This window comes from Tachypleus tridentatus, chromosome 13, assembly GCF_004210375.1.
Source record: "Tachypleus tridentatus isolate NWPU-2018 chromosome 13, ASM421037v1, whole genome shotgun sequence".
In the NCBI taxonomy this organism is placed as follows: Eukaryota; Metazoa; Arthropoda; class Merostomata; order Xiphosura; family Limulidae; genus Tachypleus; species Tachypleus tridentatus.
The window spans coordinates 212,608,583-212,626,064 of record NC_134837.1 but is presented as its reverse complement, the minus strand read 5'-3'; the positions used below and the strand labels follow the sequence as shown (position 1 = coordinate 212,626,064).

General features: G+C 34.1%; 1 protein-coding gene across 2 annotated transcripts in view; it reads right to left on the bottom strand.

The window, feature by feature from the left end:
- The window catches only part of LOC143240884 (zinc finger protein ush-like), a 194,551-nt gene that overhangs the window by 21,585 nt on the left and 155,484 nt on the right, over positions 1-17,482 (bottom strand). The window contains exons 1-5 of one of the 2 annotated variants that reach the window (XM_076484109.1): positions 13,791-13,812; positions 10,241-10,443; positions 3,722-3,842; positions 2,351-2,875; positions 838-939 (exon numbers count right to left, since the gene is read on the bottom strand). In XM_076484109.1, coding sequence (XP_076340224.1) covers positions 838-939; positions 2,351-2,875; positions 3,722-3,842; positions 10,241-10,443; positions 13,791-13,797 — 958 coding nt within the window. In that variant the 5' untranslated portion in view covers positions 13,798-13,812. Of the gene's footprint in view, positions 1-837; positions 940-2,350; positions 2,876-3,721; positions 3,843-10,240; positions 10,444-13,790; positions 13,813-17,482 lie in introns of those variants that run through there. The other variant, XM_076484107.1, reaches the window with a different exon arrangement.

Sequence of the window (17,482 nt, the reverse complement as noted above, 5' to 3'; positions counted from 1 at the left end):
TGCAGTCCTGCAATGGTTGCTATTGTATTGAAATATTTACATGTTCTACAGTAATTCCTGTACTCTGAATCTCAAAATGATATCAATTTTTCTCCATCGAGTACAAGTTTTCCCAAAACATCGTAGCGCAATACATAATAGAAAGTCCACAACACATAGTTTTAAAGCGAAAAGACGTTGGTTTCTCACACAACTTAGGACGAATGAGAAACCATATTCGTTTGTCCTCAATGTTCTTCGGTTTGTTGGGTATCACAGCGGTATGTCTGCAGACGTACAACACTAGAAACTAGGTTTCAATACCCGTGTTTTGTGTAGCTCTCAAACATACAAACAATAAATTAATCTTAGTGTTGTTGGTGTTTCTCACCCACTTAGAGAGAGCACTTATCTATTACTGTTTGTACAATTTTCCCTCTGTCTGTGAGTTAGGCCTACGTGGAACGGCCCTTAACTCGTTGTGATAGATGATTAGAAAAACTGCTTTGAGTCTGACTGGATCTGAGGTTGCAAGAACGTGCTCCGAATAAGTCGGGCCGGATTAGTTATTTTTTTTCAAAGATAGCTGAACCGAAAATTTTACTTTATGTTTGGATTTTGAATTCATGCTTTGTTGCATCAATAACTGTATTATCCCCCCTTCTTCCTCAATCTTAGATTGGGCTAGAGCCGAAGCTGGATAGCTCGAATAGAATCGAGCCGAATAATTTAACTTTGCACTAATCCCTACAGCCATTGTTAAACCATGTATGTTGCTAATCCCTTAAAAGAACTGACAAGGTAACTGTATATTTCTGTGCGTGTATCAATACAAAATAACTAAACGAAAGACTACACCTGATGTCCTATTTGACACTCCTGAAGAGACACTGCTTTCGGTAGGTCCTGATGTGACTGACAGATGAGAGGACGATAATGGAAAACAAACTGGTGAGCTTCCTGAAAGTATAGAAAACAAGACTTTAAGTCACATACTTGAAAATAAATTAATGCTGTGCTTATTGTCATGTTGTTAAGCTTCTAATAAAATGTTCCAAAGGAAATAATGTATATGTATGTATACATGTCTGTGTATAGAAAGTCCAAATCGAATAACCTATAAATAGGAATTATTAGAACAAAAGTTTGCAAATTATTTATTAAAAAAACTTCTTGTGGGTTACAGAATTTATAATAATATATCAGTGACATAAAAAATGTAAACAAAAATAGCATAACCGTTGCTCGAGTCTACTGTTATATGCAAATGTGGTTTTTGTGTCACGTTTCTGTTTCATCAATTTTCAATCCTCTTGGCAAAGTTGAAACAAGTTTTAAGCAGTGTCAAGTTGATATTTTTTTATATATTTCTAACGGTACTTCCATCCATCAGTGGTACAATGGCAGGTTTATGGATTATAAACTCCAGGGTTTGATTCTCTATAGTGGATACAGCTGACAGTTCAGTCGATAGTGCTTTTCATTCTTTTTGTTTTTGTTTTGAATTTCGCGCAAAGCCACACGAGGACTATCTGTTTTTTACGTCACCAAGTTATAAACACTTTTTATCAATCTCCGAAAATTAAAACTAATTTCGCGTTTTTTTTTCTCAATTTTTTTTTCCCGTTTAGTGTTAAGTTATCTCCAAAATTGAGGATTAAAACATGATAGATAAGCATGTAGTAGCCAATTATTGCAGTGCCATAGCTTACCCTAATCTGTCATACCGCAATAAAAGATTCCATACCATTTAATTACCTCCTAAGTATCGCCGTGGTTTATCTACTCTTAAATCAAGATTTGTGGCTTTTTAACCATTAATCATATAAAAAGTGTGTAATGATGATAAATATGCTCTTAATTTGATTGGGCTGTGGTGGTGAGAGGCTGGTGGCGAGGGTAGCTCGTTACAAAAATGAGGCTAATGGGTAATTATTTCCATGACAGCGCCCTTCTTTTAAAAACTTCGAGTAATTCATAAACGAAGTGAAAGATACTCATCGACAGAGGGCGCAGTTCATGTACGAACTGCAAGGTAATCGTAACTCTGTAGAGGGCGTAATTCATATACGCTGGGAACTTGTCACTAATCTACTTAGTTTGGTTTGTTTGTTTTGAATTTCGCGCCAAGCTACACGAGGGCTATCTGCGCTAGCTGTCCCTAATTTAGCAGTGTAAGATTAGGGGAAAGACAGCTAGTCATCACCACCCACCGCCAACTCTTGGGCTCTTGTTTTGCCAACGAGTAGTGGGATTGATTGTAACTTTATGATGTCCCTCCCGGCTGAGAGGGCGTAACTCATGTGCGAACTACAACATACTTTCTTATAGGCAGAGGGCGTTACTTGTTTACGTACTATGTGGTACTTACTGGTCGACAGAGAGGTAGGAAGACTACGAGCGAGCTTGGAGAGAGTGGAATCCGTATTATGCGTTCCAGATGTTAGTCCATGTTTCAAATGTCCGTCTGAAGAATGGTCATCGCTGGAACTATTTGACGAGTCAGGAGATTTATCTGATTTAATGCTAGTCTTGGAGTCATTGTGTGGCGTATCGTCCGTTAAAGGTTCGTTAACTTCAGGGGATAATCGGTCAGGCGTTTGCTCAGAAGAAACATCACCATTAACAGAAACCAAAGACAGTTTCCTGCTGTTAAAGGTACTCATAGAAAGGTCCTCGCATTCTTCAACAAATACCCTGCTCTCGTCTTCTTCGTCTGGGCAAGGGATTTTATACCGTGAAACAGAAGTATAACATTCTCTTCCAGCAATAGATGGCGCCACAGAATAAGACAGTCTAGCATTTGGTGACCGCTTGTGAGAGGTGATTCTGTACCAAACACTCAGCTCTTCTTCTCGAGCAGTATCACAATAGATGGAACACCATATTTCATTACCTGAAAGGGATTAAGTTACCTTCTATAAGCATACTGTCTTATTACCTGGAAAACAAACCTGGTTAATGACGTTTGATGACATTTTTATGACATAACGCGTGACTTGCAGAAGAGAAATTACGTGAAGTGTTAATCACTTTATTTTAAAGAAATTTGTTATTACATTTGATTTTTCTTTCTGAATCTCAAAAAGAAAAAAAACTTTTGCGAACTGAACATTGAAATGTAATTTTGCATAAATTATCTGTAAAAATGAGAGGGGTTATGAAACCTTCACATGCGCAGAGTTGGCTAGATAAACATTACACTCAGAAAATAATGATATGATAAAACTGTCACTCAGATAAAATAACCGATCATTCGGTTACTTATATAATTATGTAGAGAGGAAATGATATAGGATCAAACTACCCTTCTAAGAAAAAATTGTGAATCATATAAACATACGCTGTGCTGATGGAGTATAACCACTAGTAATCATGTTCCTGTCAGTTAAATGGTAATATCTATTTAGACATTTTCTCAGTCTGAAGCTTCGGGTGTAATTTACTTCGACAGTTTAAGTTAGAAGCTATAACACCATTGGTCGACCATAAGTAAAATTGCTATGTATTGGGTACACTCTAACAGTTAGAGAACAAATATATATAAACTAGAAACAACAAAATAAATATTAATATTCAAAAACATGCCTCTACTACCATTCCTTGTTGTTGTCTTTAAGTAATAAAGGATATATAAACATAAAACTTATGTTTATGACACCCTTAAAAACATATGTTGAAATTTAAGGCCGTCTCATTGATGAGTAAATGTTTTGGGGGCATGAGATCAACAGTTCTTTACCTTCCACAAACACGATGAGATTCGCCTCGTTTGGTGAGGTCGCGAGTTTAACCAATCTGAGCCAACTTCCGGTTTCATCATTTAAATTCAGGAAGATCTTCTCTCCACCGACATCTCTAGCCTATAAATAAAACATGTCAGATCAACAGGTTTGAAAAGACAAGAAGTTATTTAAGTAGTTGATTACGATATATTTATCTAGGTGAGAACGTAGAAACTTCATATATCAAAATATATCATATATCAAACTTGTATTTCAATAAAATAAAGATTGCGCTACAATAGAATCACACACTCTAGAGTTACAGTTTTCTTATTAATAAATTATTCTATCAGATTATTTCCTTCGCAGGTCGTCTGGAGAGGTCACCTGTTTTAACCACTCGCACCAGTGTACACTTGTGTGTTGTCTGTCAATCAGTCAAGAGACACTAAAATGATGTTCATCAGTTACAATTTTTATATTAATAAATTCTTATATGAGACAATTTCACCGAAAGCTACCTGGAAGAACCACCTGTTTCAACCACTCGCACCAGTGTACAATAGTGTGTTGTCTGTCAGTCAGTCAAAAGACACTAAAATGACATCACATAAGGAATGCCTAACGTTACAATTTGTACTGTCGTAACATCAGTAAAACGTGCGTATCACAAGAATCATGGGAAGAATTATAAACACTATATGCTATAACACAGTAAAACACACGAACATCAAAAGCAAAAGATGAGAATATGTGTTCCTATTGTTTATGGTTTTATTTACTTTTGAAACAGAAAACTCTCTAGGACACTCCGGGGGTGCATCTAGTATTAGTAATTATGCCTTTGGTACAAATAAAAGAAATCTGTAATATTGTAATTAAACAGTTAATGTAACCGAAAACTAAAGTAGTGCAATGTCATAATATTATTCACCCACTTTAATTATTTTTTAATAGTAAATTGAAACGAATGTAAAAAAAAAAAAGTTATTTTTTAATTTCGCGCAAATCCACACGAGGGCTATCTGCGCTAACTGTCACTAATTTAGGAGTGTAAGACAACAGGGAAAGTAGATAGTCATCACCACCCACCGCAAACTCTTAGGCTACTCTTTTAACAACGAATAGTGGAATTGACCGTAATATTATAGCGCCCTCACGGATGAAAGGTGGTGTTTGGTGTAGCGGGAAGTTGAACCCGCCATCCTCAGATTGTGAGTCGAATGCCTTAACCAACAGGCCATGCCGGGGCCCTCAAAGAACACCAAAAACAGTAATATTATACACAAATCATCATCATTATAAAATGTACGTAGTTCTTGAGTTTTCTGACAACCTCTGGTGATGAGCCATGAATAAGCGAAATTGCAGTGTATCACGGCATTGATTTTCAACAATTAAAAGTTTGAACTGTTAGCTGAAGGGCAACTTTACCGTTGCGAGATTATAAATTTAATCTCGAACCAATGATTCTTTGTTTTGTTATCTCACTTACACGCTTGAATGCACTTTAAAATGGCTTTTCAATCCACGTGTATATTGTGATTATTATAGACATATCAATAAAACTAAACATCACTTCAGTGAAACAGTGCACTTTTCCCCCAAAGAGGATAAAGATAAAGCATTTCGCCCAGAATTAAATCGAGTTCATTTTTACTGGTTGGTTTCGTGCTCGTTCTTCGAGTTATCTGTCTTCTCATCACACGTGTGCGTACGAACAAGTTACCATCGTTGGAATGTTTCGAAATTTATACAAGACCTTCAGAAGTAATTGGAACCAACAAACCAATAATCTAATTTAAATTTATTAAATAAATACACATATATATATATTGCTTAGAATCGCAGCATAGGCATTCCAACGTAAAGCATTAACTGTTCAGTTGAACAAATAGTGTTTTAAATATCATATTGCACACGATATTTCATAATTAGATACAGTTTAAATATGGATCTAAATGATAAAAGCTCTAAGTGATAACAATAGATTCATCGACGGGTCAGTGGAAAAAGTTATGTACTTGCAGGAACTCTAAAATCCGATGTTCGATTTCTCGTGGCAGAGAGAGTGTAGTTAGGCTAAGAAAGCAACGAGAATAATTTGAAGAATATATTTTTAAAAAGTATCACATAAAACATCGTCTTTATAACTCGACAAATGACGTGATTTAATAAACATTGCTGCGAAACCAGGTGAAACAGTAGTAAATTTATGGGCCCTAAAATCTAGGTTCAGTTACCCGTAGTAAACAGAATGCAAATAACCATACACGTTAATAGGCTAAGCAAACCACGATAATCACAGAAATACATCTTAAAGATTGAAAATTTCATTTGTTCATTTGAGATTTGAGTACAGAAAAAAATGTAAACAAAATAAAATAGCCACGAAACGTCTTTCAAAACAGAAAATGATACGAAAATATAAAGACAATAAGAACACTTTGTACTAGGTACAATATTATATAAAGTTTCTTTTAGAAAATTCAACGAATTATTAAAATGCAGAGATAAGAAATATACGCATTTGGATGAGATACCTCGTTATGTGTCTATCCGTCCGTCTCTTACTCTGTTTACCCATTTGTCTTGTGAATATAGACCTCACAACTGTTACTTCATACAACTGGTGAATGACAAAATAAAAAGTGTCAATAAACGAAATTATTTAGCGCCAGATTTATTAGAATATGTACAGAGCTGCTCAGTTCAAGACATGGTAGTTAAGAACCAAATGATTTGTTTGTTTGCCTGTTTTGAATTTCACGCAAAGCTACACGAGACCTATATGCGCTAGCCGTCGAAAATTTATTAGTGAAAGATTAGAAGGAAGACAGCTAGTTATTATCACCCACCGCCAACTCTTGGGCTGCTTGTTTATCAGCGAATAGTGGGATAAACCGTCACTTTATAACGTCCCCATGACTACGAATGAAAGGGCGAACGTGTTTGGTGGAATGAGGATTTGAACTCGCGACCCGCTGATTGCGAGACAAGCGACCTCGCCACCTGGCCAAATACGTAATGGAAAGAAAAGAAGAAAATAAAAGTCATGTAGTGGAACGACATTCTTTATGTGTTCGTGCACTTGTGTGTGTGTCTGTGTATGTTCTAGTTATGATGTCTTTTGCTAAAGAGTCAAATTTTTTTGACAATATTGTCTTATTGTCTTTTTGGAGTATTAAACTATCCTATAAGTCTTAAGTCAACAGAATTTCTTAACAGTGTCCAAGAGAAGTGGCATCTGAAGTGCGATTAAAATATTACCTTTAGTTACCGTACCCAAACCTATTTTCTACTTCTTTAAATGGTGGCCTTGACCTTTGACATTTTAACTCTTAAATAGAAAAAAAAGGTCTTTTCAATCCAGAAGAAAGTTGAAATACGAAATTTTATTAAAGTCTGTTGTTTAGGAACTGTATTTATCGTGCACAAAGTAGATGTCAACAGATGGACTTAGAGAAGTACATCACCGTATCCGCCCATCGAAATTTTGTAACAACAAAGGCAACAGTGGATTTTTGATTTATTAATGTTAACTCTTTATTCAAATGTTCTACTCGTTATACGATAAACTAATGTTTTTAAGAGCGTCTGTGGAAAAGTAACGAATGAATCTTTGGGGTTCTCTGAGAGTGGCATGAACCTTTGGGGTTCTCTGAGTGTGGCATGAACCTTTGGGGTTCTCTGAGTGTGGCATGAACCTTTGGGGTTCTCTGAGTGTAGCATGAACCTTTGGGGTTCTCTGAGAGTGGCATGAACCTTTGGGGTTCTCTGAGAGTGGCATGAACCTTTGGGGTTCTCTGAGATGAACCTTTGGGGTTCTCTGAGAGGGAAGGCCGTTTTTCCGTCTGACCCAAACCCCCATGTCACTCAGGGCGCCCCTTTGTCTCCTCCTTACGTTGAATGGATATGTCGGCAGTAACATATATAAGCCACACCATATCTGTTGTACCCAGTTTTGTGGTATCACTCACTCACCTTGGGTGTCTGGTATCAGGTCGCTGGTTTCTCGTCTTCTTTGCTTGCTCTGGGTTCTCAATCAGCTCGTTTTTTGGTTACGAATTTGTTTTTCGGGTAGCCTTACCGTATTCTTAATTCATGAGCGGGGCGAAAAGAAAGTCTATCTTTTTTAGCACGCCCGGGTTATCTTTATCTCCTTTGAGGATAGAGATCTACAAACCGAAATTACTGTCAGTTTTGGTTTGTTTGTTAGTTTTGTACCCAGTGCCCACTAGGCCTTTCTCTCGTTACAGGGGCTCTTCAGGTCAGATGGAATACGATAGAGTTGGTAATGGTCGACACGTGATTTATAATATTAAAATACTCGAAAATAATAATAAAGTTGTGAAATGTATCTCAAAACGGCTGGTATAGATATTAACATTTGTGCTAATAAAGCAGAGAACAATGTTTCGACCTTCCTAGGTCATCTTCAGGTTAAGTTAAATACAACTTCGGAAAGTCGAAACGTTCTTCTCTGCTTTATTAGTAAATGTGTTAATGCCCATACCAGCCGTTCCGAGATACATTTTTATTTCAAATAGGTTTCTCGTCATCAAATATTAAGTTGCGAAATAGATTAGGTTTGTTTATGTTATTACATCTCAGAAATAAACTAAGCAAGTTTTGACACTGCGTTATTGATATATTTATTATTTTTGGTAAATTTTGTTCAGTAAATATACCTTATCATTCTTGATGAGGAGAAACCCACTCGAAGTAAAAATGTATTCTCAAGACGGCTGGTACGGATAGCAAAACTTTAATTAAAATAGAGTAAAAACAACGTTTCAATCTTCTCAGGTCATCTTCTGGTTAACAAAAAGAGTTTTTTCTGTACTTTATTTTAATTAAAGTTTTGATACCCATATCAGCCTATTTTAAGATACATTTTCATTCTGTTACCTCCAGTTAAATTACAACATTATAACTTAAAAATTAGAAATTTAAAAGCTTAGAAATGTAGATCGTAAAAAAAAGTAAAGTTTTTTTTAATCTCGCGCTAAGCTACAGGAGGGCTATCTGCGCTAGCCATCCTCAATTTAGCAGTGTAAGGCGGCTAGTTATCACCACCCACCGACAACTCTTGGGCTACTCTTTTACCAACGAATAGTGGGATTGATCGTCACATTAGAACACTCCCACGGCTGAAATGGCGAGCATGTTATGTGTGACGGAGATTCGAACTTGCGACCCTCAGATTAATAGTCGAACACCTTAACCCACCTGGCCATGCCGGGCCTGCAAAAGTGAAGAAACAAAGTCAGAGATACTGTATACATTATTCCCTCAAACTACAAATCCATGTTTTGGCTTCATGCTGTTACCTGGTATTACAATAAATGTCTACAGTATACCCAACCTTGTTTGTTTACTTTTTTAACGATCCCCATTTTGAGGTTTTTAAATTTTCGATTTTTATTTATCTTGCTTGCCTGATTTTCTATGTTCAATTATAAACAAAGGACTACTTGATATGATAGCTAACTTTATATATTGTAATGATAATATGCATAGCTTGTAGTTAGCTAATACGGTTCATGATGATTTACTGTAGCTATTGATTATTTGATCACATTAGTTCCAGATGTAAAATATTAGGCTGCAGCTGGAGATTGGCATGGAAATTTGTTTGAGAATATAGTGAGTATTTCTAGTTTATGTGTAACTAAATTATTCATATACATAATACATAGTAATAAACGAATATATGCCTATGCTAAAACACAATCCCACTAAGTACGTATTAAAGTTTACGAATAAAACATTCAGATCTAGAATATTGCCTTAAATAAACCTTAGTGTCTTTTAAAGTAATTATTCTATGAAAGTTTGTAATGAAATTTAATATAATGAGTATATAGTGATTAACTCTCGAAATATACCGATTGTATAGTATACAAAGCATTGAATACATACGTGTTTCAGGCATCTAATGTTCATCTATTATCGATTGGTAGTTCCTGTTTCACTTTTTACTTAAGCGTTTCAAAGGAACGCTCGCTATTTGTTAAAAATAGTAATAATAACATCGTTTATACAAGAATTATGATGATTTCTAGCTTAAGAAAAGGTAGAATATACAAACCAATTTTTCAATATCTATGACACATGTAAAACCTTACTTAGTATACAACAAAGTGTTTGTGTACAATATACCAAACCGTGTTTGTTGTAGGCTGGGAAGATAATAATAACATGAATTACAAACTAGCCTTTATGAGATTTTTTTCCTTGCAAGCCTAACATGTGTTGTCTTTTTTTCTTTTTTTTTGCATTTTAATATGTATATTTGTAATATGTAGTAAAGGTTTGAAAGTATTGTTTGAACTGAATATTTACTGTTTAAAGTATTTTTTTTGTCTTATGTTTCATTAAGGTTTTTAGCAATTACTTGCGATCTCTATTATGAATCATTATCATGGTTCATGATGAAGTAACCAAAATTAGAAATGACTCCTCCAAATATATTGTTGTCACATTTGCGCTAAGCCTAATAAAGTAACAAAGCAATCCAGTGAATGATTTACCTCTATTATTGTAGTTTTTAACGTTGAATTTCTTCCTCTGAAGATCTGGCCTCTAAAGGGACCGAAAAGAGTTCCTTTACTTAGGGGTATCTTTGTAAAAATAGTGTAAGCAGCACTAGCATTGTTGGATTCTTTTATTGTGAGGACATCTGACGGCAAATGAAGTAACTCAACCAGTTCATCTATTTCCTCGTTGGCTTTACCTGCAAAAAGAAAAAAAATAATTCTTAGTAAAACTTGTACAGTATAAGATTTTATAAAAAAAATATGTACATTTTTATATAAAACGGGTTAACGGTTTTATTTCTCAATACCAATACATGATAACAACGAAAACATGATAAAACTGAAGACTATGTTTATGCTTCGCAATGGATAAATAAATAATAAGCATTTTAATGGTCGTGTTAAGAGTGAATCGCGGAAGTCAAATAAAACAACTTTATATAATATTCCTTCGAATCAACATATCAACCATATCTGTCTCTATGAAGAAAACAAAAGTAAATCCTAAAACGTTTCGCTCACCAAAACCTTTCTTCTCTAGTTTAGACAGTTGTATGATATAATAACTAGATGGCACTGCACTGTTCATATACAGATGGTGCCATACAGCCAATTCAAACTTTTAAATATTTCGGTACTTTCTAAACGCACAATAAATGCTGTATCAAACTCAATGACGAAACTGGACTAGTCTAGTTAGGGCTAACTAACCCCGTGGGATCCACTTCATAACTGATGTTTTTTAATCCTAACATTTTCGTCGTTTTTTCTATCTTAAAAACGAAGAGTAAAGTAGAGATTATTACTCAATTACATTGATAATGTTATGACCATAGCTAGTAATAATAGAGTAAATATGTAATATTACAGCTAGAGGGAAAAGTGCTGCACTTGAGTTTCGTATGTTTGAACTCACTGCCGCTTCTAAATGCTGTTGCAGAGGGGGTTTAGCTGGATCACGTGACTTCAACGTGCCTAAACTGGTTCACGTAGTTCTGATTTACATATAATACAGATTATTCCTTGTTTAAATATAGGCTCTTGTGATTACGACCGAAATTATAAAACTGGTTTTGGAACGTCACCTGTTTCACATTAAACGTTATTCATACAAGTAAAAAAAAAAACATATTATTAAATGTTATAAAGACAAGTATCGATCGATATATACGTAACATAATTAGCTATAATACTGTAGAAAGTTCTAACCCTACAAAGAGTAATGAAACGATAGAGTCAAAACTATATAATGGAGTTACTTTTGACTTAATTTCTAACCCTCCTTTGACTCAAACTAACTTAACTGGAGTGAGTTACCAAAGCAGTAATACGCGTTGTTAAATATAAAGTAACTCAGTTTTATGGATTTGACTTTACTGTTTCGATCTTATTGTACCATAAAACATTTTATATTACTATAACTACTTAGGTTTCACGTACACCAATCCTTAATCATCTCTATGAGATTTAAAGTTTTTATTATACTTGTTTCTTTCCTTCTCATTAGCCCATATTTTTATGTGCCAGCAATAAAATACTGCGCAAACATCAGAACGATAAGGTTCGCCATTTTTTTCTGTACACTTGTCTGAAAAACACATTTACTTACTTATATGAAATTTTTTTGTAGCAGTGAAATTCTGATTCACTCCATAAACACACAAGTACCGATTTGGCGGCTTTTTAAGTGTAATAAGGCTTAGTTTTGTTCAACCAATACGGAGAGATAGACATGTTATCAGATATTTTAAAGCTGGGTTTAAACGTGCAATTTTTATGGCTGCCATTTTGTTTCATGACAGTCTCTACTATTAAGTTCTACCGTAGCTAACGATAATGTACCTAATCAGTAAAGACTATGAATGTTGCGTTACCTACATCTTGTGATAACCATTTTAGAACCCTATAATACATCATTGTTATAAACTACACATCGGTAAATGTTTTATCCAATTAGTTCGAACAAACAGAAACATGCAGTATGAATCCTAACAAAGGCAACATTTATTATTTATAATATCAATTCTAACAAATCAAAGTAACGTTCACTACCGACACTATCAATTCTAACAAACAAAGGCAACGTTTATTACCGACACTATCAATTCTAACAAACAAAGGCAACGTTTATTACCGACACTATCAATTTTATCAAATCAATGCAACGTTCATTACACACACTATCAATTCTGACAAATCAAAGCAACGTTTATTACCGACACTATAAATTCTAACAAATCAAAGTAACGTTTATTACCGACACTATAAATTCTAACAAATCAAAGTAACGTTTATTACCGACACTATCAATTCTAACAAACAAAGGCAACGTTTATTACCGATACTATGAATTCCAGCAAACAAAGGCAACGTTTATTACCGACACTATCAATTCTAACAAATCAAAGTAACGTTTATTACCGACACTATCAATTCTAACAAACAAAGGCAACGTTTATTACCGATACTATGAATTCCAGCAAACAAAGGCAACGTTTATTACCGACACTATCAATTTTATCAAATGAATGCAACGTTTACTACCGACACTATCAAGTCTAACAAATCAAAGTGACGTTTATTACCGACACTATCAATTTTATCAAATGAATGCAACGTTTACTACCGACACTATCAAGTCTAACAAACAAAGGCAACATTTATTACTGACACTATGAATTCTATCAAATCAATGCAACGTTTATTATCGACACTATGAATTCTATCAAATCAAAGTAACGTTTATTACCGACTCTATCAATTCTAACATATCAAAGCAACGTTTATTACCGACATTATCAATTCTAACATATCAAAGCAACGTTTATTACCGACACTATCAATTCTGGCATATCAAAGTAACGTTTATTACCGACACTATCAAGTCTAATAAACAAAGACAACATTTATTACTGACACTATGAATTCTATCAAATCAATGCAACGTTTATTATCGACACTATGAATTCTAACAAACAAAGGCAACATTTATTACTCACACTATGAATTCTATCAAATCAATGCAACGTTTATTATCGACACTATGAATTCTAACAAACAAAGGCAACGTTTATTACCGACAGTATCAATTCTAACATATCAAAGTAACGTTTATTACCGACACTATCAATTCTAACATATCAAAGTAACGTTTATTACCGACACTATCAATTCTAACATATCAAAGTAACGTTTATTACCGACACTATCAATTCTAACATATCAAAGTAACGTTTATTACCGACACTATCAATTCTAACATATCAAAGCAACGTTTATTACCGACACTATCAATTCTAACATATCAAAGTAACGTTTATTACCGACAGTATCAATTCTAACATATCAAAGTAACGTTTATTACCGACACTATCAATTCTAACATATCAAAGTAACGTTTATTACCGACACTATCAATTCTAACATATCAAAGTAACGTTTACTACCGACATGATCAAGTCTGACAAATCAAAGACAACATTTACTACTTTCAGTTTATGACTTGTTCTTCTACTCATGTCAAAAGACATTTCATTTATCTTACCAAGCATTCTACAAGCGATCTGAAAGACAACACTGAATAGCCAGTTTCGCTGTCGCCTCTCATCTGATAAAATAGAAAAATTGCTTGGTTAATTATTTTTAAGCACATAGTTATACTATTTGTGCTCTGCCCATCACAGGTATCGAAACCCGAGTCTTCGCGTCGTAAGTCGAGTGACCTACTACTGAGCCACTGGGGGAAGGTCACAAAGTTATTAATATTAATATAACAACGCAGTACCGGAGGGAGCAAGGACATTGTTAAATATTCACATGATTGCTGTAAATTGTATACAATAAACGTTGTTAACACTTGCAGAGACACAGTCTCCCTAAAACAACGCCTCCTACTGGTGGCACAGCGGCATGTATGCGGAATTACAACACTAAAAACCGGGTTTCCATACCCGTGGTGGGCAGAGCACAGATAGCCTCAGTGTAGTTTAGTTGTCAGCTTTAAAACAACCAACAACCAATCAACCTCAAACTCACAACGTTTCGTTCGGATAGCTTAAAGTGTTAAAAAATAAAGTTTTGTCAGATACACTTTTACAGATTGGGGTAATTCGTTTATACAGTTGTGTCATATAACAAACCAAAATATGTCAAGGCTGGTTTGGAGATGTAAAGGTAACTTTCATAAAAGATTCTTTGTATGTGCGTTTTTTTTCCAAAATAGCCTAATCAAAATAAATGTGCCGAAATCAATTAAACAATAGTTAATTAATACCTTTAAAAACTCTTACTGGATATTAGTTGTTTGGTTTATTGTCTGAATTCTGAGGTACTTTCTTGGGCCTAAACAAGTTTAGGTGTTTAGACTGTCCTAGATTTAATAAGGACTTACTGGATTTTATAAACGTATTTTTCCAGACTTTCCGCGCACCAAACTGTCGTGACTTCGCTGGTCCGTAATAAAGTATAATCTTATCCAAAAATGAAAGAAAAAAACAAAAACTATACAACTTGAAACGAAGCCCCCTTATTACTGACGAGGCCCCCTTAGAATAAACCTCCCACCCCTTCTTCACCTGTTAAGCCAGTTCTCTGCACTGTGTGTTGTAACTGCCAAAACGCACAGAATCATTTGGAGTTTTCTAACGCGCCCTCGGGTCTAACAAATAGACTTTAAGATAAACTAGTCAAAAAACATCTGTCGGTTTCTTTACGCCGAGATATTAAAATTAGACAAATAACATGAGAGTAATCATGCCGATTCGGTTTGAAGTTATTCGACCTTTGACTCTGTAAAGAGGCGTGGCTTAGAGCCTCAGACAGACAGAAACAGACCACAAGTGAGATAGCACATTTCCTTGTTAAAATGTAGAATCAGATATGGACGTAAAGTCAATTAGTTGCGAAGAAATATCTAAATAGTTAATAATTAGAATTTTAAAAAACAAGGCACGAAGAATGATAATGCTACAGTGTATAATAGAAACCATTTCGGACAACGAGCAGTTTGTAATATTTAATTTACAGTGAACCATTAACTAGTGATTACTTTTCAGGGTCTTCCGATTGCGCGTGATGAATGTGTTAAAAATGTATAATCGCATATCAGAGAAATCAACCATTACTCTACTGGAAAACATTTCGAAAGTCCCGTATGATCAAGAGACCTATTTGTACGAATCTATAAGTCACTTAATGTATAGTTTATACTTGACGAAGCTGGTTTATTAAGTTATAAAGTTACCAAACCTGCAGCCTTATGACATTTAACACACTTTTATCACTTCAATATTCTCTCTTAAAGCTTTTTTTATAGCTTTCAACTTCATCTTTCGGTGATAAAATCCGCCTTCCCAAAAGAAAAGGATCTGCCATTTTATTGTTAGAAAGGTGCATGTTCATTTATATAGTTATAAAACTGTGATATCTAAGATACGACCGTTACTCCCTCTATAATCAGTGAGTATGAAAAACTAGCAATTGCGTGTTTTAAAATCCTTTCTTATTACAGTTTTTCACTCATTTTCTCAACGTGAATGGGTAAGGATGTTTTCGTATACCAAAGCCACTTCAAGTTATGTATAGGTTGAGACCAACGAGAGAAATCGAACCTCTGACTTTAGCGTTGTAAATCCGAAGACTTACCACTGTATCAGAGGGAGACTACTCAACTTCGAAAAACAACCGCAGATGTGACAATCAAATCGTGACAGATTTTGCACGCACGTGTTTAATGGTGATAGCACACGTTAACGGATACCAAGACACATTGTATATTACAATATACTATGGTTATATAATACAACTGTATTACCTTAAATTTTCTTCTCGTGATTAAATAAGACGTATGTTGTTGCACTGAACTAAAACAGTAAAACACGAAATATCGAAAACTCAATAGAAATATCTTATCATTACGGTAAAAACCTAAAATACGAAGAAAGGGCAAAATACAATATGTGTAGAGAATGTATTGGAAGTCATTAATAGTTGACATTAGGTTCAGTAAACTATTTTATACTCTTCTAATTAGTATTGGAAGTCGTTAATAGTTGACATTAGGTTCAGTAAACTATTTTATACTCTTCTAATTAGTATTGGAAGTCGTTAATAGTTGACATTAGGTTCAGTAAACTATTTTATACTCTTCTAATTAGTATTGGAAGTCATTAATAGTTGACATTAGGTTCAGTAAACTATTTTATACTCTTCTAATTAGTATAGGAAATCATTAATAGTTGACATTAGGTTCAGTAAACTATTTTATACTCTTCTAATTAGTATTGGAAGTCGTTAATAGTTGACATTAGGTTCAGTAAACTATTTTATACTCTTCTAATTAGTATAGGAAATCATTAATAGTTGACATTAGGTTCAGTAAACTATTTTATACTCTTCTAATTAGTATAGGAAGTCATTAATAGTTGACATTAGGTTCATTAAACTATTTTATACTCTTCTAATTAGTATTGGAAGTCATGAATAGTTGACATTAGGTTCATTAAACTATTTTATACTCTTCTAATTAGTATAGGAAATCATTAATAGTTGACATTAGGTTCATTAAACTATTTTATACTCTTCTAATTAGTATAGGAAGTCGTTAATAGTTGACATTAGGTTCAGTAAACTATTTTATACTCTTCTAATTAGTATTGGAAGTCATTAATAGTTGACATTAGGTTCATTAAACTATTTTATACTCTTCTAATTAGTATAGGAAATCATTAATAGTTGACATTAGGTTCAGTAAACTATTTTATACTCTTCTAATTAGTATTGGAAGTCGTTAATAGTTGACATTAGGTTCAGTAAACTATTTTATACTCTTCTAATTAGTATAGGAAATCATTAATAGTTGACATTAGGTTCAGTAAACTATTTTATACTCTTCTAATTAGTATTGGAAGTCGTTAATAGTTGACATTAGGTTCATTAAACTATTTTATACTCTTCTAATTAGTATAGGAAATCATTAATAGTTGACATTAGGTTCAGTAAACTATTTTATACTCTTCTAATTAGTATTGGAAGTCGTTAATAGTTGACATTAGGTTCAGTAAACTATTTTATACTCTTCTAATTAGTATTGGAAGTCATGAACAGTTGACATTAGGTTCATTAAACTATTTTATACTCTTCTAATTAGTATAGGAAATCATTAATAGTTGACATTAGGTTCAGTAAACTATTTTATACTCTTCTAATTAGTATTGGAAGTCGTTAATAGTTGACATT